The 22996-nt window shown below is 36.2% G+C and overlaps 2 protein-coding genes and 1 pseudogene across 5 annotated transcripts; 1 reads left to right on the plus strand and 2 right to left on the minus strand.

Annotated features, from left to right (window-relative positions):
* Window positions 1-197: 197 nt before the first annotated feature.
* Window positions 198-5496, plus strand: LOC114313097 (protein NPGR2). 2 transcript variants are annotated; one of them, XM_028259440.2, is made up of 6 exons: window positions 198-603; window positions 1177-1460; window positions 1889-2132; window positions 3265-4481; window positions 4722-4875; window positions 5017-5496. In XM_028259440.2, exons 2-6 carry the CDS (start codon window positions 1200-1202, stop codon window positions 5331-5333), a joined length of 2193 nt encoding a protein of 730 aa, XP_028115241.2. In that variant the 5' UTR covers window positions 198-603; window positions 1177-1199; the 3' UTR covers window positions 5334-5496. The 2 variants fall into 2 exon arrangements, with proteins under 2 accessions (XP_028115241.2, XP_028115245.2); XM_028259444.2 differs by lacking the exon at window positions 198-603 and adding an exon at window positions 642-779.
* Window positions 5497-6029: 533 nt separating this feature from the next.
* PSAT1 (phospholipid sterol acyl transferase 1) lies at window positions 6030-22617 on the minus strand. 2 transcript variants are annotated; one of them, XM_082907236.1, is made up of 17 exons: window positions 22198-22617; window positions 21027-21162; window positions 20708-20852; window positions 19876-20045; window positions 19623-19699; window positions 19133-19346; window positions 18868-19039; window positions 14636-14735; window positions 13982-14076; window positions 13323-13374; window positions 13135-13206; window positions 8307-8475; window positions 7421-7525; window positions 7265-7349; window positions 7099-7188; window positions 6426-6527; window positions 6030-6306 (listed from the first exon to the last, which is right to left on the minus strand). In XM_082907236.1, the coding sequence occupies exons 1-15, from the start codon at window positions 22411-22413 to the stop codon at window positions 7107-7109; spliced, it is 1890 nt and encodes a 629-aa protein (XP_082763362.1). In that variant the 5' UTR covers window positions 22414-22617; the 3' UTR covers window positions 6030-6306; window positions 6426-6527; window positions 7099-7106. The 2 variants fall into 2 exon arrangements, with proteins under 2 accessions (XP_082763362.1, XP_082763363.1); XM_082907237.1 differs by lacking the exon at window positions 7421-7525.
* LOC145807860 (plastidic glucose transporter 4 pseudogene) lies at window positions 16718-18128 on the minus strand (annotated as a pseudogene). Its single transcript, XR_014351277.1, has one exon. The product of XR_014351277.1 is annotated as a plastidic glucose transporter 4 pseudogene (transcript).
* Window positions 22618-22996: the final 379 nt, after the last annotated feature.

Consider the following 22996-nt stretch of genomic DNA (forward strand, 5'->3'; position numbering starts at 1 on the left):
AGAAAGCCGATATAACTTTAAAAAATTAAAAAATTAAAAAATTGACTTTTAACTAATTTGTCAAAATAGATCGAAACATCATCACTTTTATAAAAAGAATAAATAAATAAAATTGAATACACGTAATTGGAGGAGCACACCGTGAGGCAGGTGATCCCGACTCACCAGATAAATTCCGCAGAGGAATTGTAAATTCCAAAAACAGAATTTTCCCTGTTTACAATTCCCACCATATTCTAGCACTCGTATTTTTCTTTGGTAAAAATTCCAAAGCTTCTCTCTGACGATTGCAATTCCAGATTCCAATCTGTGTTTCCATTTTTCACCCCATCGACACACAAAACCCATAAAATTCAGAGCATCTTTCACAAGAAAAAGAGAAGGGAAAAAAATTCATTCGAAAAGAAAAGCAAAGAAAGTGAAAGAAAAGGATACGTTCTTGACTCTTTCTTGGATTCTCGATTGATCAAAGTATTTTCTTTTTTAGTTTTTCTTTTTTTTTTTGAAAAAAATGAAGCTTTGATTGAGAAAAGAGATGGGTACTGATGTGGATGTGTTGTGGGTTCTTCACCTCTGCTTTCTTCCTTGTTGGAACTGTAAAAGGTATGTAAAACCTTATTGTTGTTCCGTTTAATAATATTAATAATAATGATTTGAGTTTATTAGCTTCTAGGGTTTGCAATTGTCAATTGGCATGTATGAATGTTTCTAGTGTGGTTTTGGGTGTTGGCTGGTGTGGGTGATGATTGTTATATAGCATCAGGGATGAATGAAATATGGTGATACATTTAATTTCGAAATGGGTTTTGTGAATACTGAATGAAATTTCTATTTTCCAGCTTTAATTTGGAAGTTTGACTACCTAATTCAGTGTTTTGGACTTTAAAAAAAATCTCTTTTTGTGCTAGTTATGTTTCGTTTTTTAATATGCATTTGTTTTTTCTTTTACCAATTTTTTTTGTGTTATATGGGCCTTCACCATGATGCTAGAGAGTTTGGATTGGTTTGGTTTGGTTTGGTTTAGTTGGAAGTTAGAATTTGTGTTATAGCTTCATGTGCCAAAGTTGGAATATATTGAACTAGGATTTTCCTTTACTAGTGGGGCTTGCCATATTTTTTATCATGAAGATTCTGATTTTGTTATTGTTGTTGTTGTTGTGCATTTGGTGGTTAAAGAATTACGAGTGAGGTGAAACAATATGAGGAGGAGTAATAATTTGATCAAAGAGCGGAGGTGCGAGAGAATAAGGCTGAGGTTGGGGAAGATCATGAAGTGCCTTTGCTCAGGAGAACAATTAGGAGTAGATGAAATGGCTCCGGCATCTGAATCCCTGGCAAAGAAAGATTATTCAATCAGTGGGTATTTGTCTCGTGTTGATGAAATTGAACAGAAGCTAGATACTGACAATATCAAAGAAGCTGAATCCTCTCTGCGGGAGGGTGGTTGTTTGAATTACGAGGTTGGTTTCTCTAAGATTCTAATTTTGAATCTTTTTCTTTTATCAAGCATTGATCTCCTTTAATTTTTAAAGCAGACTATGTTATATTCTTGATTGGTGTTACCTTGTTTTTTGGTAAGCACGCTGTATTATAACCAAAAAAAAAAAGTAGGATATACAATAAAGCTCAAAACTCGATCAAATGCCTAACCTTTACCTACAACTACCCACAAGCCACAAGTATAGGGTAAGACAAGGTGGTGCCAATTGTATTGGGCTACCTTTGCCAGGGTTACCTTTACCTCTCTTTTATGCATTGTTATGCATTTCTTCTTGTTTTTGCACTAATCCGATACTCATGTTTTTAAAATGTTAATCCTCTCAATTAAAAGCCATAAAACAAGGGTTTGTTGTCATTTTTTTGGACTTAAGGATTCATGATTTTCCAGGAAGCAAGAGCATTGTTAGGAAGATACGAATACCAAAAGGGAAACATAGAAGCTGCTTTACATGTATTTGAAGGTATAGATATTGCTGCAGTGACTCCAACTATGAGACTTGCCCTTGCTAGAAGAGGAAAGCATCACAAGAGAGATTCCCAAAATGATGCTATGTCTATACATGCTGTTAGTTTACTCCTGGAATCAGTCTATCTCAAAGCAAAGTCGTTTCAAGCTCTTGGGAGGTATAAAGGTAATTTCTTATGCTAATGGATAGATTTGATGTCATATTTTGTAGTATGTTATGGTTGCATGTGTTTTTTTTACTTGCTTTCTCCTCTACTCTTTATTATGCTATCGCTGTTTTCCGGGTTTGAATTCCTTCACCCGGTTAAAGACTTAAATATCATTTCCTGGAAGGTGTCCTTTGGAGTAACCTTCTTTTTTAGATATTATGGCCTCGTTTGGGAACAGGCTATTTTAGTAACTTTTTGACTTTTTGACTAAAATATGAGGCTATTTTAGTAACGTTTGGGATGAATTTTTGGTTTTTTACGAAAAGATGTGCAAAAAGTAGAGAGAAAAAGGAATCTTTGATTTTTTGGTATAAGTTATTGACTTTTTGATTTTTTTAGTAACTTTTTGGCTCTTAGGCTAAAACAGCCACTTAACTCTGAAAAGTCATGGTACGTTGTGGAAGTTAATTGAAGAAGGCAAGCAAATTTCCATAACTTTAGCAAATGTTGGTTGATAATAATCCGCTGTGTCCTTTCTTTTTGTCATTATTTTACTCATGAATAAATCAGGTGAACGTCATGTTTCCAAACACTAGAGTGAGGTCAACAGTTATACAAGACTGACTCTATTCTGCCCCCAACTTATAAGAGCCGCACACTATCCTTCTTTACGTTGGTGGCTTGTCATGGCAGTTAGTTAACCTGTTATTTAGTTATTGCTTACTATTTCTGGCAGTTTAATATAGGGTTAGCAATAATTATATGCTCATTTACTAGTTTGAAAACAATGTTCAGACAGTAGAAAGTTGTTTCTCCCTCTGGAAACTTTATATTAATTACAATAGGTTATAAATTTCCAAGCCGCTCACCTCTTCCTAGTGAAGATTTTACTTTTTTCTAATAAATTATACCCCTCTTCCTATTGAAGCTTTTACTTTAGATTGACACAGTTGTGCATGAAACTGATGGATTGTCGGTTATTTTCTGATGGTTTTGTCGTAGCTATTGTTTTCATGTAAATGTGTGTGATGCAGGCATATGCAAACGCGTGTGTATAGGTGATAAGGGGAGGAAAAAGGATTTACAAACGATAAGCAGTTATGAAAGTGCAATTATTTGACTAATGTATGTTTCTAATAATTTTTGCAGAAGCTGCTCAATCATGCAAAGTTATTCTGGACATTATTGAATCTTCATTGCCAGATGGCTTTCCTGAAAACTCTGGTACTGACTGTAAATTGCAGGAGACTCTGAACAAGGCAGTAGAGTTCCTTCCTGAACTATGGAAACTGGCTGATTCTCCTCGTGATGCAATCTTGTCATACCGGCGGGCCCTTCTTTATAATTGGAACCTTGAAGTGGAAACTACAGCAAAGATTCAAAAAGAGTTTGCCATTTATCTTTTGTACAGTGGAGGTGAAGCAGGCCCCCCAAACCTTCGTTCCCAAATGGACAGTTCATTTGTACCCAGAAACAATATAGAAGAGGCTATTCTTCTGCTCATGATTCTATTAAGAAAAGTTTCTCTCAGGAGAATTGATTGGGACCCATCAATTGTAGATCACCTTTCATTTGCTCTATCTATCTCAGGGGAACTAAGGGTATTAGCTAATCAAGTAGAAGAATTGCTTCCTGGAATTATGGGTCGAAAAGAAACTTATCTCATGCTAGCTCTCTGTTATTATGGAGCCGGTGAGGACTTGACTGCTTTAAATTTGCTGACAAAATTGCTGAATAGTAGAGAGGATCCAAATCGTATTCCGGCTTTACTAATGGCTTCAAAGATTTGTGGGGAAAACCCCAAGTATGCAGAAGAGGGGATAAGTTTTGCCCGCAGAGCCCTTGAAAATTTGCAGGGCAGTTGTGATCAGATGGTAGGTGTTGCCAATTGTTTATTGGGAATCTCACTCTCAGCCCATTCTAGATCTGTTCTGTCTGATGCTGAGAAGGTCAAGAGACAATCTGAGGCACTTCAATCCCTGGAAAATGCTGGGAAAATGACAAGAATGAGAGACCCCAATATCATTTACCATCTCAGCCTGGAAAATGCTGAGCTGAGGAAGTTGGATGCTGCACTTTATTATGCTAAGCACTTGCTGAAATTGGAAGGTGGGTCTAATCTAAAATGGTGGGTACTGTTGGCTCGGGTGTTATCTGCACAAAAACGATTTTTGGATGCTGAAACTATCATAAACGCTGCTCTAGATCAAACTGGGAAATGGGATCAGGGAGAATTGTTGCGAACCAAAGCTAAACTCCAGATTGCTCAGGGCCAGTTGAAGAATGCCATTGAAACATACATTCAGCTTCTTGCCGTTCTTCAAATCCAGAATAAAAGCTTTGGATCTGGGAGGAAGCATTTGAAGGTATGTCCATTGGGAGTTTTTCCTTTCATTTGCTCAATTATAACTAGCTTTCCTGTCAACAGCACAATTATTTTGCTCATAATTGATCAGAAACATTAATCAGAATATTAAAGAATGGAATTTAATTATTTTTTTAGCATTTTTAACTCAGAAATCTGTGCCCTAAACATTAGTTTCGGCAATTCAATGTGATTGATATTTTGGGGAGGATTTTACCATTGCTTGTATTAATTTTGACAGGGAAATGGAAACCGTGATGGAACTTTGGAAGTGGAAACTTGGCATGATCTGGCTGGTGTCTACATAAGCTTGTCACAGTGGCATGACGCTGAGATTTGTCTTTCCAAATCCGATGCAATCTGTCATCACTCTGCTTCTAGATGGCACATCATTGGTACATTCAAATACTTCTTACCTCATATAAAATGTCTTTATACCATTTCCAGTTTTCAGGAAATTCTGGTAGTGAACTGTGATTAGTAGTTGAAAAACCAACTCAGAAATAATGTGATTTCAAACTTTGGGAGTTTTGCAGGTTTGCTTCATCAAGCAAAGGGCCTCTACAAAGAAGCTCTTAAAGCATTTAGGCAAGCTTTAGATGTTGATCCCACCCATGTCCCAAGTCTGGTCTCAATGGCTGTGGTTCTCAGACAACTTGGTGGCTATTCACCGGCTGTTGTCAGAAGCTTTCTGACAGAAGCATTACGGCTCGACAAAATGAATGCTTCTGCTTGGTATAACCTAGGCCTGCTTTACAAAGACGAGGGCCCTGCATCAGCAATGGAAGCAGCAGAGTGTTTTGAGGCCGCCAGCACTCTTGAAGAGACTGCCCCAGTTGAAAACTTTAGATGACCGGCTTTTATTTAGAAATCCTTTGTCTCTAACGCTCATTTACTTTGTGCTCAAATGAGCCCCCTTTCTCTCTCCCCCGCTGTCCCACATATATTGTGATCACATATTTTTTTTTTTTGATGGAAAAGCAATAAAAATAAATGTCTCCTGCTTTGTCTTCTTACTTTTGTATCTTGTTTGTTGGCATACAAGGGAAAGAGGTAATTATTCCTTAAAAAAATAAACTAAATAAATAAAGGGAAGAGGTAATTGGGATCACTTTGGAAGGTGAAAATTTTGGGTGGTTTTGGGAACATCTAAACAAGTCACATTTTTTTTCTAAACTTTGGTTTTTAGTGATTTTTTTTCAAAATAATGTCAAAAATACTAGACTAATCTAAAAAGTCAAAAAAAATTAACTGTTTTCGCCTTTTTATTTTTTTTGTCTTTTCTAGACCCTTTTTTTTTCATTTTTTTATTCATCTAGTCAGGTAGAACTCAAAAACTTAAAATATTTTGAGAAGTTCTAAAAAAAAGTTCACTAAAAACGAAACAAGCAAATACCAAACACCCACGTAAAGAAGATCACCAAGATTTCGTGACCTGCTGTTAGAACTTATTCCAATCCCAAAGCTTGATCTACATAAAACTCAATAATTGTATTGGCATCTAAATGATCCATCAGTCGAAAATATAACTACAAATGAAATGAAAAGGTTGAAGTTAGAAATTGTGTTATATTATGCAACTAGGTAGACTTGTTCAAATGCTTCCAAGAATGAATCTTACAAATTTCAAATGTTAGATGATTACATCGTAAAAGTTCCTTTTCGTGGGATGTATAAATACACCCAAACTTCTACTTTATACTATAAAGAGACCTTTAACATTTTCGGCAACCTGCAATTTTTGCAAAACGTCACCTGCTTACATGTAGAGTGAATACTTCAAAGCACATCATCGCCATTTACTTTCAGAAGTGAGGATCTTTACACTGCAATACAGCATTCAAGTTATGCATGTCAGAAATTAAAAAAAAGAAAAAATATAATAATAAAAACACCTCTACCATAGAGCATATAATATAAGGATAATGAGAAGCTATATGTGTACATTCGTCACATGTGCCTCCCATTGGCACTATGCAGCATGTCTGCAACTATGGAAACAAAATGGTGGTGAGATGCCAGCTCTTGAAGAAATATCTGAAGAGTCCTGAGAAAGCAGAAATAAAGAAGGATTGGTCCCAATCAAAAACACATGTAAACTAATGAATTCTGGGAAAGGTTCCATAACATGGTTTTTAAAAATAGGTAGTTGAATCCCAACTTTTGAAAACAATACATAGTCTATGAGCTCACTGGCCAAAATGGATGCACCCTCTTGTATTTCTTACTAGGTCTGCTACTTCAATCTGTCATTTTCCTTCAATTGAGAAATACATAGAGCATTCTAAAGGACATGATAGCAAATTCCATCCACACCCAGTTTTTCAAAATCTTTCCCCAAAACTTTGATTGTTCCAAAAGTTGATAGAATGATCACGTTCAGCTATCATCTTCCTATACTTCACAAATAAACAGGCAACTAGCCTCTACTACATTTACAAGTTTCTTTAACTTCTTTCTTTCCCCGACACTCCAGAAGAGTATGAAATTTTTCCAAAATGCCTTCAAGAAAAAACCTCCCTCTCTTTTTTTGTGGTTATTTTTCAATAAGAGAACCTTCGATCACTCAAAAATCTAGTTTAAAGCACACACAATATAGCCAGCAGAACAAAAGGCACCTCGTATTTTATAAGTAATGCAAGAGGAGATCAGCTGAAGAATTCCTCAATCTACAGCTCTGCCCAAGGTGAACATCTCCAAAAACGTATCTGTACATCATGCAATAAGGGAAACTGATGACCACAATATTCGAAAGAATAATTAAAAAACATGTAAGAAAAATACCTATATTCACAATGCTCAGGCCATGCACAACGAGCTTTTCCATAATCCCAATAACAGTCCTCTTCCCTCAAAGGTCCACGCTTAGCTGTTCCATGTAAAATTTAAGAGGTAAAACAATTTAATGAAACAAAAAGAACTAAGAAAGAAGAGATCCACCTTTTGTAACAAATTTTGATTTTGAATGAGGATGGCTATCATGCCACATCTCAAGCCACAATTCCCGCATTAGAACTGGAGATCTAACGATGTGCCTGTGATTTGCTACATGAAAGCAGTTCCAACTAATTTTAAAGTGCCATTATGATTGATAAAGAGAAGTAACAAACTAGAGTAAGAAAAGAACTAGATCTATCTATATGGGTCTTAGTTCTTTCCTAATGTTTAAAATTGTGAGGAAACTATAATATGGTCAAATGTTTGTGGGCTGTGGCATAATCTGTAATGTTATTACTCCGATGAAAGGAAGACAGAGAAGCTTTTACAACATTTTTTTCACTATGCCAAGGGAATATCAGCATAAATTGTACTTCATGTTCTTGTGGAATTTAAGTGAGCTAATGTTATTTCAGCAAAAAAGATTATTTCATATTTTTTTTGTTGAATCTGACCTTAAAATGCAAAACTTGCTTTCCACAACCCGTGACCTTGAGGTGTAGCCATAATTTTTTCTTACTATTTTACTACCCTGGGAGCACAAACCAAAAACTCATTTGTTTGGCTATAAGGTTCATTCATCCTGTTTAAGGGAAATGATGCATACAATACATGTGAACAGATATATATGCGTGAAGTGTATAATTGATTGCAAGATACATTTACTTTCTATTAACAAATAACATATTAGATATTAGATAAAATAAAACAATGAAAAGTCTAATATTGCAAACCCAGACATTTTATAACAGAGAATTTTCACTCATTCTCAGCTAAGCATTTCCTTTAAGCCAAGTGTAAGTATTTACTGAGCCTGAAATCCTTTGAAGCCACTGTTGTCCAAAATTGCATACAACAGTTAACGTGATTTGTAAGACATTTTACATACCTTTGTCAAGCTCCCAAACTGCTGTTCTCTTTCCAGGAAGACTGTCAGAGTCTTCATAATAGGTTATGTACTTTGCCCTAGGTGACCTTGTCATGTTGGGAATTACATCTGCTTCATAATGATGTTCAACATTCAGGTGCACTTGTACATCTGACCCATCATGCTCGGACTGAAATTATTAACATAGCAAAGAATCAAAGAAAAGAATATATCTTTCAATTAAGAAACTGAGTAACATAGAAATGATAGAGACCCACAATTCAAATCCTCAAATGCACCCATAATAACGTGACAAGGGAGTTGGCTTTTCTATGGTTGAGTTTGGGGCAAATCAAAAGTTGACACATAACATGCCATGTCATTATGAGTCAAATTAGGGGAGGCTTTTTAGGGGTCACAAACATATTTTCCTTAGTAACATGTTTTGGCATAAATGCAGCAGGCATCAGCTACTCATTGTCTTCAGTAGTGAAGATGCAACATGAGACATCAATTCCAACCCCTTATTTTCAAATCTATGACCAATGAGAGGACAGAATATGCATAATTATTGAACAATGCCAGAACAAAATTTAAAATAATCCGTCAAATAGAAAAAGAGCTGCATTTTAGAAGGAAATACAGATGAAGTTAAGAAAAATTGATCATTCAAATAACCATATTTGTGCAGTTCAGTCCTGACAAAATGCAGAAAGGAGGGACAGAACTACAATTTCATTGAAGTGACTTCAACTATTTCTGTCATATACAAAGAAATTCCTTTTCTTATAGAGAATGGAGCCTTAAACAAAGGTTAGAACTAGGGCTAAATGATGCCCTGTGGAATTACAAGCCTTAGATCATTTAATCAGCTGAGCAAATAGTGAGACAAAATAAAAGACTATGGCTTATTGCCTTAGATTGGGAGTGGTAGGAATATCAGATGTCATTATGCACAATTTCTGTCATTTTTCTCTTTTATGTGAGTTTTTAAGAATTGTAGTAGTAGTAATAATATATGATGTTACCATAATTTTCTACTTCAGGAAATTTTGAAGGTTTAGCTGCAGATGATTGATAAATGTTGCCATGCCACCACTAGTGTGCTTCACGCACACAGCTGGTACTTACGAAAGCATAGATAGGCAGCAACTTGACCTGCTATACAAGTAGCTGCCTCCAACTTCCCTTGTTGATATGGGTATGAGATTTTAAAAAATTGGAGTAGGGGAGACACAGATGAAAATAATAAATCCTGTCTGGGATTGGAATTTAACAAATAAATAAAAGCATTTATATTAGCCAACCTCAGTCCCAAGTTAGGGCAAATGTGTGGCATGTGGTGGATAGCATCAGTGGCATGGTATAATGCCCAGTTGGCAAAACTTCTTTGCAGCTTAAAAAAAATCTTGAACCCAACTTTAAAAAGCTGACATTTTGAGCTTATTTTGAGTTGAAAAAACAAATAAGTAGAAAACCTAAATGTTTAATCAAAACACCATTACTTTTCAAAGTACAGCTGCTTAAGCATGAAATTTCAAAATTTAAGCTAAATAAGCTGCAAATAAGTTCTGCCAAACAGGGCCAGTGATTATGAACCAACCAACATATATGAACCCGAAAGTTTTAGTGAAGAATCAGTGTGAGACATTGTATATGATGCTCTATGAGATCATGAACAGAGGACAAGTTTGGCAACCTACTAAAAAAGCCAAAAAGTCAACTCTTCTCTCTACTTTTCTGCATGAATTTTCATAAAAAGGCAAAAAACCAACTAAAATAGCTAATTCCCAAAACAAACCAGAAATGAACTGTGAAAACTAAAATGTATTAGTAAGAATCAGTGTGGGATATCAGGTACTACACAAAGTGTTGCTTAGGCTCACTTTTTTGCCCTGCTAAATTAATTCATCCAGTGCGGAAGCCCAAGGTCCAAGAAAGAACTTGTCCCACATAGATTAAACCAAACCAAGCCTTAGGTCCAATTAAATGGGATCAGCTACACAGGGCCGGCCCTGAGTTCGTCGGGGCCTAAGGCGAATTTCGAAAATTGGGGCCCTTTTATATTGAAAAAAAATTTATGAATACAATTTTTTTATTTGTTTGTAACCATAAAAAAATTTACTTACACATATAATCATTAAAATTATAAATAAAACAATTTAATAAAACAAAATTAGAACAAAAAAATTAGGAAAAAATTATTCAATTAAAATTGATAAAGACCTAGGTAAAAAAATTTGAGCAAAATTATTTATTCCACTAAAATCTAATAGATAAAGAAGGTAAAAATAAAAAAATAGGGCCCATATATTGTATCTATTATTTTTCTTGAGCCCAAACACTTTTTTTTTAATATATATTTTCATTTTAATAAATATGGACCAAACTACACTTATAAATAAATATGGAGTAAATCATACATGGACCTAAAAAAATATTTTGGGGCCCTTTAAATTGATCCTAAAACCAAAAAAAAAAAAAACATTGAGCCTATAATATTTTACCAAATTTAGAGGTCCTATTTTTGGGCCAAATTTAGGGGCCCTATGTTATATATGTTTATATGTTTTACCAAATTTAGGGGTCCTATTGTTTTTTATTTATTTATTTATATATTTTCATTTTAATAAATATGGGCCAAACACATTTATAAATAAATATGGACTAAATTATACATGGGCCCAATAAAACATTTGGGACCCTTTAAATTGATCTTAAAACCAAGAAAAAAAAAAAAAAAAGGTTAAACCTATAACAATTTTTTAAATTTGGGGCCCTTTTTTTGGGCCAAAATATGGGGCCTAAGGCACAAGCCTTACCTGCCTTAGGGCAGGGCCGGCCCTGCAGCTACATGAATCCTTCTTTTCTACTCGACTCTATCAACGGCCACTTGGTTAGTCAAATTAAGGAGATTCATATCTCTATTTACTACACTAGTCCACGTCAATCTAGGTCTGTGCCTTCCTCTAACACTTCCGTCTACCGTCAATGTAGCACATATCTTTACTACTACCTTGTTGGTTTCCGTTGTATATGACCAAACCTATGAAGCACGGATACTTCAAATAGGGTGACGTATCCGTATCGGACACCGATACTCCTTGGATACTCGCGGATACGTATCGGATACTTATTAAAAGTATCGGATACTTCTTAATTATTTTTTCATTAATTTTGGAGTATCGGATACTTAATTTTGAAGTATCGGATACTTAATTTTGAAGTATCAGATACTCCAAGTCATGTTTACTTGTTTTATGAAATTAGAATTGTAACATTTTTTGCATAGTAATATAATATAATATAATTGCAAGTATAAATATAAGAATATTTTTCTAATACTTTGTTAAGTTCTTCGATAAGAAGAGCATAGTGAGTTAAATAATAGAATTTATCAAATTGATGTATCCTAATTATTTCATGCATGTCCCCTATAACTACATAAAAAGTAAGAATTAACAAGAGAATATAACAATGGTAAAATTAAATATCAATAAATAAATAAGCAAGTAAACTTGAATACAATATTTTTCACTAGTGTCAAAGGAAAAAGCATAGGGACAAGTTGTGAATTGTCTACTATTGTAATACAAATATATTAAACTTGATATTGAAATGAAATATTTGCAAGACCTATTAAAAATTTTAAAAGTAAACAAGCTACTAGCTTAAATTAATACAAAATTCTTAAAGGTTAGTATTCTACATTATAAAATTACATTCTCGTTTCTCAACGTTCTTTAGCATATGTGTAACTCACTATTAATAATTTTAAAAAATATATATTTCACAAACGTATCCTAACCGTACCGGTATCTTATTTTTTTATGTTTCGTCGTATCACCATATCCGTATCATGTCGTATCTGTATCTATGCTTCCTAGGACCAAACCATCTCAATCTATGGGAGGCATGCAAGCCACCCCAATGCACGCTGCTTCATCCATGCAATCCCATATCAAACAAGCACCAAAGTACCATTTCATGGAGTTAAAACATGGATCATAAACAAAACAAACACAGATTACATGCAAGCAAAAAATAGACCAAACACAATATTTGTTCTTCAAAATGATACTTTGGGTTTGCTTATCAATAGATTCATATAAAAGAAAAGAAAGAACCAAAGACCAATAAGAATGGTCGAGATGACGATTTTCCCTATATGCTAAGAGATGGAAATCAAATCGGCTAAGAAAATAGATGAAGAGGATCTAGGTATTACGTGACTTGAACAATGGTTATCCAATTTGGAAAATATGCATGGAGAGAATATCATCTGATCAGCAGCAGTAAATAAACATATAAACAAATAATATCATTTGATCCATTGAGAAAAGAGAAGACGTAATTTTTCAGCATCCAAATTTATTATGATAATAGAGCAGAATATGATGTCATGGCACAAAATTTACCAATTCATGAAAAAGTGCACATTGATTGGTATTGGGCAACCCAATGCATGAAGCTACAACTAACACACGGTCTGGGGAGGGCAAGGTGTAACCAGCTTTACCCACATTTCTGGAGAGGTTGTTTCTGTGACTCACACCCGTGACACCAGGGATGCTAATGGCAAGCCTTACCGTTGAACCAGTTCACACATTGGCATTGCCCAATCATTCAAGGCACATAACAGAAATATGTTACACTTTTTATCAAATATTTTCTCAGTAAACAGATTATCTTATTTTCAAATACAAAGGTATGATTTCATTCAATATTGCTAATGAATAATGCAAAATAAATGAACAAAAATAAACCAAGAATGAAACTTGTATTGGTGTGAAATTAAAAATTAAGGGAAAAGTGGCAATTTTTCATTATATACACTGATTAGGAGTACCTGAGGAGCCCTTGTGATGTTCACTTTTGGTCCCAGCCAAGTCTTGCACCAAGAGAGGGAATGGTATGGTGCCTGTAAATGAATCTCCCTCCATCATTTAAGCAAAAATTACGAGTACTTCAAAGTGGAGATATTTGAAGCAGAAACATATCAAAGTATTCTATACTAGAACATCCATTTATATGTACCGTTTCGTCCCCACTAACAGCTCCTGGGTTCCCTTCAACCAAATTCCCTGACCTACAAGAATGGAAATAACATTTGTATGAATTTATAGTCTGGAACCTTTTGAGTGATTGAGACAGTGCCTTATGAACACAGCAAACAAAAAATTGCTACCAAAAAACATGATATGAAATGTTTCGCGTGCTGCTGTACATCCTGACAAGGGGGGAAAAAGGTATGCAAAATCATGTCCTTGAGTGCAGAAAAAGTTATATGAAAAGGGTATTGTTATTATAGATAAAATGTTTTAATTAAAAGAAGTATCCATTTACACACATTAACAACATAAAAATCTTTTCTGGTTTTTATTGTGCAGGATTTACTGGTGGATACATCAAAAGCGGAGCCAACACCACTTGTCCAAGAAGACCAGATAAATTGCAAATGAAATATTTATAATTCATACAACCTCATGTGTCCAAAACCAAGGTTTGCAAACCAATCATATAATCATATGCTGAAGATCTAGTGATACACGAAACTAATTACTGTGCGGTCAACATTTGTTCGTGAAGTACCATCATTTAATACAAACTTCTTACAAGTCCAATCCATTAGATTCCAGTGAAAATTACACTGTTCAATGTCCAATATGATCATTGATCAGGGAAATGACAGTTACCTGGAGTATAAAGATCCTTCAATCTCATATATGACATCAGTTATGATCCAGTTATCTGGGTAAGGCTTGCCACTTGGTGCAAAATAGTAACCAACCTGTTTTGCCATTGAAAAGAAGCCAAACTATCATTCATCGCAACATGGTTACCAGTTAAATGCAGAATGGGATAGACAAACCGCTAGCCATGGTACATTCAAAAATGCAAAAAAAATATATTTGTAACAATAGTCTATAATAATAATGAGAAGTAGAAATGGTTGTTATGAATTTAACGGAATGTTGCTATAATCTACAAACCAAAGTGATGAAGTTGGATAGAGATTGAGATGAAGCTTTATGCCCGCAGTGACATAGAGAACCCGATAATTTATGGTTAGAGGAGCCGACAAATATAAGTTCAATATAAAAATGGAACTTGTGGTTAAACAACATTGAAATTAATGCTGGCTAGATTCTAGAGATCAATGAGCCTCATTATACCTATAAAACAAAAAATAAACATAAATCCTATGATGCCAGCACAAAAGAATTACATTTGAAACTTGTCATATCCAACCAAAACAACAGTTCAAAAACAAAGGAATCTATAAGTATTTATTATTGGTTAGCCATGGAAATTTGTAGGCAAAGTTCACTAGTAAAATATGGACATACCTCGGTTTTCAAATCTATTCCATATATACAAAATATGTTCTTTAAAGGCGGTCTATCCCACGGCACCAGTGGATTTAGAACTGGATCACCATGATACGAACTGAAACATAAGTACGTTGAGAACAAAGTCAGAAAGTTTATCTGAAACTGACACCAATCAAATCAAGAACTTATTGAGCCCAATTAATAAATGGTCTCAACTTCAATCCAAACAATTAGTCCATTCCATTCTGAACTACCCTACACAGAAAGTGGTCACAATTACCAAATAAACAGTTGAAAATATATGTGCTAAGAACATGGAACTTGACTAAAATGCATTGACTGAACAAGCTTTCCATGAAAAATTTCTATTTTGCACTTCAGTCGCAGCGCCATGACTTCTAGAAATTCCATCCTTCAACATTTACATACTCAGCAAAAGGACTTAGACCAACATCATAAGTTATTTTGATGTGTTTATAATCATAAATTGCTCCCAAGCTCAGAAAGCATCATGTATAATGTTTCTGTTGCTACATGGACACTGTAGAAATTTTAATGTATAAAGAGAAATAGAGAATTGTATAGATATTGATTGTATTATTGATTTGTTGATTTATTGAATGTTACAATGATTCCTATATATAGAAGAGTAGGTGGTAGTAGGTGGTAGTAGGTGGTAGATGGAATAGGTAAAGTGGAGGTGGTAGGTGGAGTAGGTGAAGTGGAGGTGGTAGTGGTGTAGTGGGTTAGGTTTAGTGGGTGAAGTAGGTGATAGGTTTTAACAGTCCCCCGCAAACTCAAGGGGGATAGGAACTAACCAACTTGAGTTTGGAGAGAGTAACAAAACAAGAAAATACATAAAAATAAAAGAGGATAGGAGACACTGTATGGTCGTGTCAGACCATTGGTGAAGACACTGGATGGTGGTGTCATAACGTTGTAGAGGACACTGAATGGCGGTGTCAGACCGATGTAGAAGACAGTTTATGGGGTCATGTCGGACCGTTGTAGCAGACAATGTTGTGACAGTTGTTATGACAGTTTACGGAGTCTTGCTGGACCCTTGTAGAAACTAACCGGAATCAATGTCGGGACAGTTTACAGAGTCTTGTCGGACCCATAAAGGAGCTAACCGGAATCAATGTCGGGACAGTTTACAGAGTCTTGTCGGACCCCTAAAAAGTCGCACCCTCCAAAGGTGTGCCCAATCTTTCAAAAGGCGTGCCATCAAAAGGCGTGCCTAATCCATAAAAAGACGTGCCAGATATGATGGCGAGGCACGTGAGTGCCTTGGCTGGCGCGCCCGTTTGTCGTCTGGCGTCAAGTGGTGCGCGATACGCGTGGCTGCCTCGGCTTATTTAACCAAGACGGAGGCTGAGGCTGAGGCTGAAGCTGAGACAGAAAAACTGAGAGAAACCTCTGAAAAATTCTTCGTGTTCTGAGAGAGATACTCTGGAAATACTCTGGATCCAACCCTTCTCTGAAAAAACTCAGCAACCCATAACATGACCTCGTCTTCCCGTTCAGCTACCCAGAATATGGCCTCTTCGTCCCGTGGTCTGCTCACTCTCTTTCCCGACCTCAACGAGTCAACAAGAGAGATAACTGGTGCGGTGGCCAGTGAACCTCAACCAAGCGCCTCTGGTTTTGCGCCGTTGAACTTCCCTATGCGGTCGGTGGAGCAAAAAATGGCAGTGCAAACAGATATTGAGGCCAATCAGTATACTTTGAAGTCATGTGTCGAAACCATGACTGCGGTAACAAACTTGTCGCACCAGCTTCAGAGTAGGACAAATGAGGTGCAGCAGTTAAACGCCCAACTGGCTCTGCTCCAACGCATGTATAAGGATGCGCGAGCAGAGATAAGTGTGCTAAAGGCGGAAAATAAGGAGCTGAAGCGGAAGGCCACCGTTATGTTCCGATTTGGAGGTCCATCATATGCTGCAATGGAGGAGCAGGGAGTAGTGAATGTGCTTGGTGGATTAGGAAGCACAGAGGCAGCACCGTCAAGGACCGCCCATGACGGAGGCAAGAAGAAGAGACCGGCGGCAGAGTAGAGAAGAAAAAATCCCACTGTTCCGATTTATGTTGGTTTGGTTTTGTTTTTTTTTTTTTTTTTTGTGTGGTGTAAAATGGTGATCGGGGTGAGCCCCGACATGAATAAAATTAGTTGGTGTGCAGAGCTAGATGGTATGAATGGAATTTGAAAACGATTAAAAATAATGTGAAAGAAAAATAAAGAAAGAAATAATAAAAATATATTTGAAATCAAAATGAAAGATAGGGGAAATAAGGAAAGTGGTTTGGAGAAAATAAATAAAAATAATGGATTTTGGAATCAAATGGAGGAGAGTGTGAACATATTGACGATGAAAAGTGGGAACCAACCCATGTGGGTGGAGGTGGTGTGTAAGGTGTTTAAACACTTAATTAAAAGGAAGAGAGAGAGACAATGCCCGAGAGAGAGAGAGAGACTTTGCTTTCTGTGCTGAAATAGAAACTGTGCAGGTTACTGTCTTACACTTCTTCAGGCTTGACTCACTGCTCTCTGTTTTTACTTCTCACACACTGACCGTCCAAGTGAGTGACAAGGAAAGCAATAGCATTGAAGCTGCCATTCCAGCAAAGCTTGTCATTAAAAGACTTTTCCTTCCTTGCTTGTCCATCAAAGAGGATGCTATTGTTGTACCAAAAACATTTGATGCCCCAACGAGAGCACTGGCTGCAACATCAGATGCGATTCCAACACTGCGAAATACAGACGTAGAATAATATACAACAGCATTTATTCCAGTCAACTGTTGAAACAAGAAAAGTGCTGCACCAACACTGACAACTTTCCAATAGCGGCTACTAAAAAGATCAAACCAACCAGCTTCTAGTTCTGAAGAACCTTGACTAGCTGCACTTAAGTCATTCATAACCTCAGCAACTTTTTTTTTTTTTCAAATAGAGTTTTTATAGACATTTCAGCTTGAGAAATTTTTCCTTGCTGATAAAGCCACCGAGGGTTTTCTGGAGAAAATGCCATTCCCAATGCCAATAGAACAGAGGGTATCATTGCAATACCAAACATTGACCTCCACCATAAAGGGTTTCCTGCTAAGGGCAACCCAGCCACCAATGCTGCAAGAATCCCAATACAGATAAACAGTTGGTTGACAGATCCAAGTGTGCCACGAATTTCAGTTGGTGAGATCTCAGATATGTAAAGTGGAACAATAGCAGATGAGATGCCAATTCCAATTCCAGCAAGTAAACGGCAAGAAGCTCACATCAAGACAGCTCGTTGACTTCTACCTGAACCGAATCCAGGAGCTGAATCCGGTGCTTCGCGGCGTAGTGGAAGTGATGCAGAAACAGTTGAGAGATGAGAGGTCCGGCGGGCGGCCAAGGCAAGGCTGCCGCCCGCCGGTGAAGCGAAAATGCTAGGCTCAACCTTGCTCTGATACCATGTAGAAATTTTAATGTATAAAGAGAAATAGAGAATTGTATAGATATTGATTGTATTATTGATTTGTTGATTTATTGAATGTTACAATGATTCCTATATATAGAAGAGCAGGTGGTAGTAGGTGGTAGATGGAGTAGGTAAAGTGGAGGTGGTAGGTGGAGTAGGTGAAGTGGAGGTGGTAGTGGTGTAGTGGGTTAGGTTTAGTGGAGTAGGTGAGGTGGTAGTGGTGTAGTGGGTTAGGTTTAGTGGGTGAAGTAGGTGATAGGTTTTAACAGACACACACACCCATGTATAAAAGAAAATTACAGGAGAGAGAGAAGGAAAAAAAAGGATGTTGAGACTAAAATTTCTACTGTTTCTTGTTGTGACAAGTATCTAGGGGACAGACAGAGTTTCAACAAAGCTGGTATCAATATTAAGAAAATTTACTTCAGTATTACAATATGATTTTTCTCAATGTTATGGCCCTGCAGGAGGCTGCCAAGGCTGCTGACCCCAGGTAATTGGGTCAAAGGCTTGTTGAATTGAGTTAAGTTAAACCATCACAGGACACTCGAGCAGTTTGACAGGGCCACAGACAGAAGTGATACTGCCAACCTCTGAAAGTTATGTTATTTCAAATAATTTATAAAATACAACACTAGATTCGTGTTTCAGAAAGAAAGAAGTTCAGGAGGTTAATGAGTAGTTTCAACTTTCAAGACTTGCATTGTGTTATTATTGCATTCTGTGTTAGACGTTTGTAAATGTAAGCAAAATATTATGTGTAGCATAGCAACTACTAAGTACTCACTTGTGCAATTGGTGCAAGAGTCTTTTGCTATCAGGATCATAATCTTCTATTGCTTTGAAAAAGGTCCCGTCCGATACTTCATGAGCAGAAAAGGATAACTGAGTTGGTAATCCGCATTCCATAGACATATTTGCCTGACATACTTCCATGATTGATGGATAAGCATCAACTCCTGATAATGTAAGACATAAATAGAGCCTATGAGGCTATGAGCATGGTGAAATCATTGTAGCCACAAGAAATGCACATGGCACTGAAGTCTCACCTTGCACTGATGGGATTTCAACATTGACAACATTTGTTGGCCATCCAGAATAGTTTGACTGATATTCACGTTCATCACACTTGTATGCATGATGACTCTTTTTGCTCCCATCAGAAAAATGCTTCCAGTATGCACTATCTGTCCTACAATACTTCGAAAATGGCATCATCCATATTGAAGAGCCAAATGAATTGAACATCAAACGAGCAGTTCCCTGGATGCCAAAACATATGATAAACATACTAATACAGGCATCTATAGCAAAAGGTACCATAATCAGATCCTGAAGCACTCCAACAAGCTAATGTAAATTAGATAGATCAATTCACTATCAGAAAGTGTGGTCTTTTAGAACTAATTATCAAAAAAGTTAAATGCTTCTCCAAAGCAGCAATTATGGTTAAGATTACATTTAAATGGAAATGAAGGGGGGGGAAAGGTTAGGAAAAGTATATGTTGCCAACAAAATTAAGAAGACAAATATTGTAACCTCAGACACGGGAAGACCAGATGTGTATCCAGAAAGCGTTGCTTTTATTGTCTCAACTGAACCAAGATGAGGGGCTCCTGATATCAAATACAGATTAGAAATAACAAGTTAAATTAAATTGATATGAAAAGCCATCTTCATGGGTGTTTTGATTTGATATGAAAAGCCCAATTCAACCACATCATTCTCTACCCAAAAAAAAAAAAATTATGTTTGTATATCATTATCTAACTTTAAAGTAGTGCAGGCATACCAACAGCAAAATATGCATGAATGTGTTTGTCTAGCCACTCAATATATTGTTTGGGTGCAATTTCCAGCTTCAACCACTCCAAGAAGTAGCGGAAGACATTGTTACCCAATGAATGAGCAAAAACAATTGAGGGGCCACCACGAAGTTTAAGAGCAGTTTCAAAAGTCAGCCTGCAAAACCAAAAGATTAAAAGGCCTAAACGCAAAAGCAAATAAGCAACACTGTTTGTAAATAAAAACTAATCATTTGTACAAGTGAAGGTAAACAAAGGGCAGACAAGCAAGACCACTGCTGATCAAAGCCAAAAGAAACAACTGGAAACTGCTTGACTGTGGATTATTTTGCTAATTTTATCAATTTTCAAAGTCCAAAGAGGGTATAGGCAATAACTGACTAAATTTAACATACCACCAATACAGATCAGCGTCTGCATTATCACTCTAGGCTAGTAATCTCACTGCATTCAAGCATATGTATGAGATGCTAATCATTAGGCCTCTTCTGTTTTGAGGCTTCAAATTTATTTAAGAACTGCATACAAAAATAGTTGTGAAACCAAACTGTCATGGAATGGGATCAAATTAGGCTACCAAGAAATGTTGCTAGTAAAAGTAAAATGCACAGGAGGTAAGCTATGCAAAGTATAGCTTGCAAAAGCATGTCTCCCTCCTCAAGATTTGATGGTGATAAAGTAATTATTTTGGATTTCCAGCCTTATTCTTAAGTGGCTCTGAAGCATTAAGTAGTGCAAGAACAATCTATCAAGAAATGTGCATCATAGCAAGTAAATGTAAAAGAAGAATACACAAGAAACAATAAAATGTATACAAACTTTAGCTTGTGAAAGTAAAGATCTCGCTCCTCAAGCTTTGATGGTGACAATCTCCAATCATATGGAACAGCAAGGATTGCATTAGCCTCAATACCAAACTCAATGCACCATTTGATCCATTCTTTCCACACTGAAGAAAGAGGACCTGAAGACCATGCATAATCAAATAAACCAAGAAATCAAGCTAATTATGACATTCGCCAAATAAGGTAGATACGCATCTTAAATATTTTGTGCAACTGCCAATCATATTGAAAGCCTACACTAAAAAATACCAAAAACATCAAGCTCTGTGATTGCAAAAAAAGAACATTAATACCTGTTATGTAACCTGGATCGAGCTCTGTGATTGCAGAAAGACCACTATCAGGGCGGGACTTGCATTCAGGATGGTCTGTTTGATTGTAAGGGTCTAGAATCATGCACTTTAGCCAGCAGTTGACAGCAGAAAGAAGCTACAGTACAGATGTAAATCTTCTTCGATCATTCATGATATTAAGAAAAAATAATACATTTAAACCTTTTAACTTCTAAAAACCAACAGTCACATTGAACAAACAGCACATGGAATATAAAATAGTTGTCTAAGAAAGAATGACCACTTGCTTAGGGAAGATATGATGGGCTAATTTATATTAGTCGAATAAATTGAATGGACAACACAGCCCAATTAAGAATGTAATATTCAATTTCTTTCTAGGATGTCAACTTCATAATATGAAAATTAAAATAGAAACTGGTACAACCCAAAACCACTAGTATGCGAAGAGAGCTCTACCCTCCATCACGGAGTTTTCAAATTGACAATCAGTAGAATTAAGGTCATAACAATTGACTCACAATGATCAGAGTAAAATATAGCAAAATACTTACAGTTGTATAATTGTAGTATAATTATAGGACAAATCTCTAACATTCCCTGCACATGTGGAGTAGGTAGAAGATAAGAGATGGGAGAAACGGACTTGGGATGAACGCTTGGCAACGGGGGATGAACACTTGGCAAGGAGCCACCCAAGGCCTAACTCTCATTCCATATTAGAAAAGGAAATTCTATTCGCACACCATAAAAATCTCCGTACACACCATTTGTGAACAAAAGTCAAATGTACAGACATAAACTTTTAATCAAAAATAAATTGTTCGGATTTAGGGCTCAATTAGGAATTATTGGAGTTATTCAACTCAAAGCCAATTGGACTTAACTGGCTAATAAACATGAAGTGGACAAATCTCTAACTAGCAGTATGAGTAACTTGGCATTTCACAAAGAAATGCCTCCAAAGTACAAGGCATGGTCGAGAAACAACTATATATCTACACACATATATGCTTATCACGTACAAGCAAGCACGTAGTTCTCAGAATATCAGCATTAGACAGACAAATCGGTATAGAAAACAAAGAAAAAAAACGTAAGAAACGGAGTACATGGATCGAGAATTGGTATGAGACGATTGTATGATGATAAAGAATGAAAGTTTGATTACTTTGGTGGTGTCGAGCCAGACCAAATCAAGAGGATTGAAATCGAGAGGAGAGTAGGGACAATCCAAGATAGACCAGGCTCTGAGCTGAGTGGAAGCGAAGCCAGGGATTATGATGCCGGAGAGCTTCCAGTCTGAAAGCTCGCCGCCATTGAGAGACGTCAAAGCTCCGAGGACAAATAACGCCACAACCAGGTATATACTAGTGTGCCCTCTCATTCATTCGCTACTCAAATGGAGAGAGATGTGTACGTTGTGGCGGTCTGTCGTGGGGAGTTGCAAAAGGGACTCCAAAAGGCAAATTATTGCGCTTGGGAGGCTCTCTCTCTCAAATGCAGCCCAAATTATCACTTTAATCATTCTAACGATAAATTTAAAATTTCTTTGGATATTCTAAATAATACTTTATTCTAACTTTAAAATTCTTAAAATCTTGTACAAATTTATTTTGTATACCTCAGTCTTCGTTTAGCTATCATTTTAGGGTTAAAAAAAATAAAATGACAAAAAAAAAAATTAATAAGACAAAATATCATATCTAATTTATAATTATTATATTTTTTCTCTTACAAAAATTTATAAAGTCAAAAAATCCAAATCAAGCGAGGCTAAAAAAAAAAGTTAAAAAACTCCTAACACAAAAAAGTTGATTATATTAGTCAATACCAAACGAAACTTTACTTATAAATAGAGGAACAAAATCAAAATAGAATTTTAAACCATGAAAAAAATTCATCCAAAATGAAAAGATATTTTAAGCAACAAAGGTCTCCTCTCATTCTACATCCATCGATGGCCTCCT

The sequence above is a fragment of the Camellia sinensis genome, chromosome 14 (genome assembly GCF_055761805.1).
Source record: "Camellia sinensis isolate YWXY chromosome 14, ASM5576180v1, whole genome shotgun sequence".
Taxonomy (NCBI): domain Eukaryota; kingdom Viridiplantae; phylum Streptophyta; class Magnoliopsida; order Ericales; family Theaceae; genus Camellia; species Camellia sinensis.

What these genes read in the sequence shown, in the direction of transcription:
- LOC114313097 (XM_028259440.2), top strand. Translation starts at nt 1,200, where the DNA reads ATGAGGAGGAGTAATAATTTGATCAAAGAGCGGAGGTGCGAGAGAATA. An exon ending in AGCTCTTGGGAGGTATAAAG is followed by an intron (nt 2,133 to 3,264) that starts GTAATTTCTTAT and finishes TAATTTTTGCAG; the next exon opens with AAGCTGCTCAATCATGCAAA. An exon ending in TTCTAGATGGCACATCATTG is followed by an intron (nt 4,876 to 5,016) that starts GTACATTCAAAT and finishes GGAGTTTTGCAG; the next exon opens with GTTTGCTTCATCAAGCAAAG.
- PSAT1 (XM_082907236.1), bottom strand. Translation starts at nt 22,413, where the DNA reads ATGAGAGGGCACACTAGTATATACCTGGTTGTGGCGTTATTTGTCCTC. An exon ending in CGATCCAGGTTACATAACAG is followed by an intron (nt 20,853 to 21,026) that starts GTATTAATGTTC and finishes CATGGTCTTCAG; the next exon opens with GTCCTCTTTCTTCAGTGTGG. An exon ending in AGTTTGGGAGCTTGACAAAG is followed by an intron (nt 7,526 to 8,306) that starts GTATGTAAAATG and finishes GCTTTCATGTAG; the next exon opens with CAAATCACAGGCACATCGTT.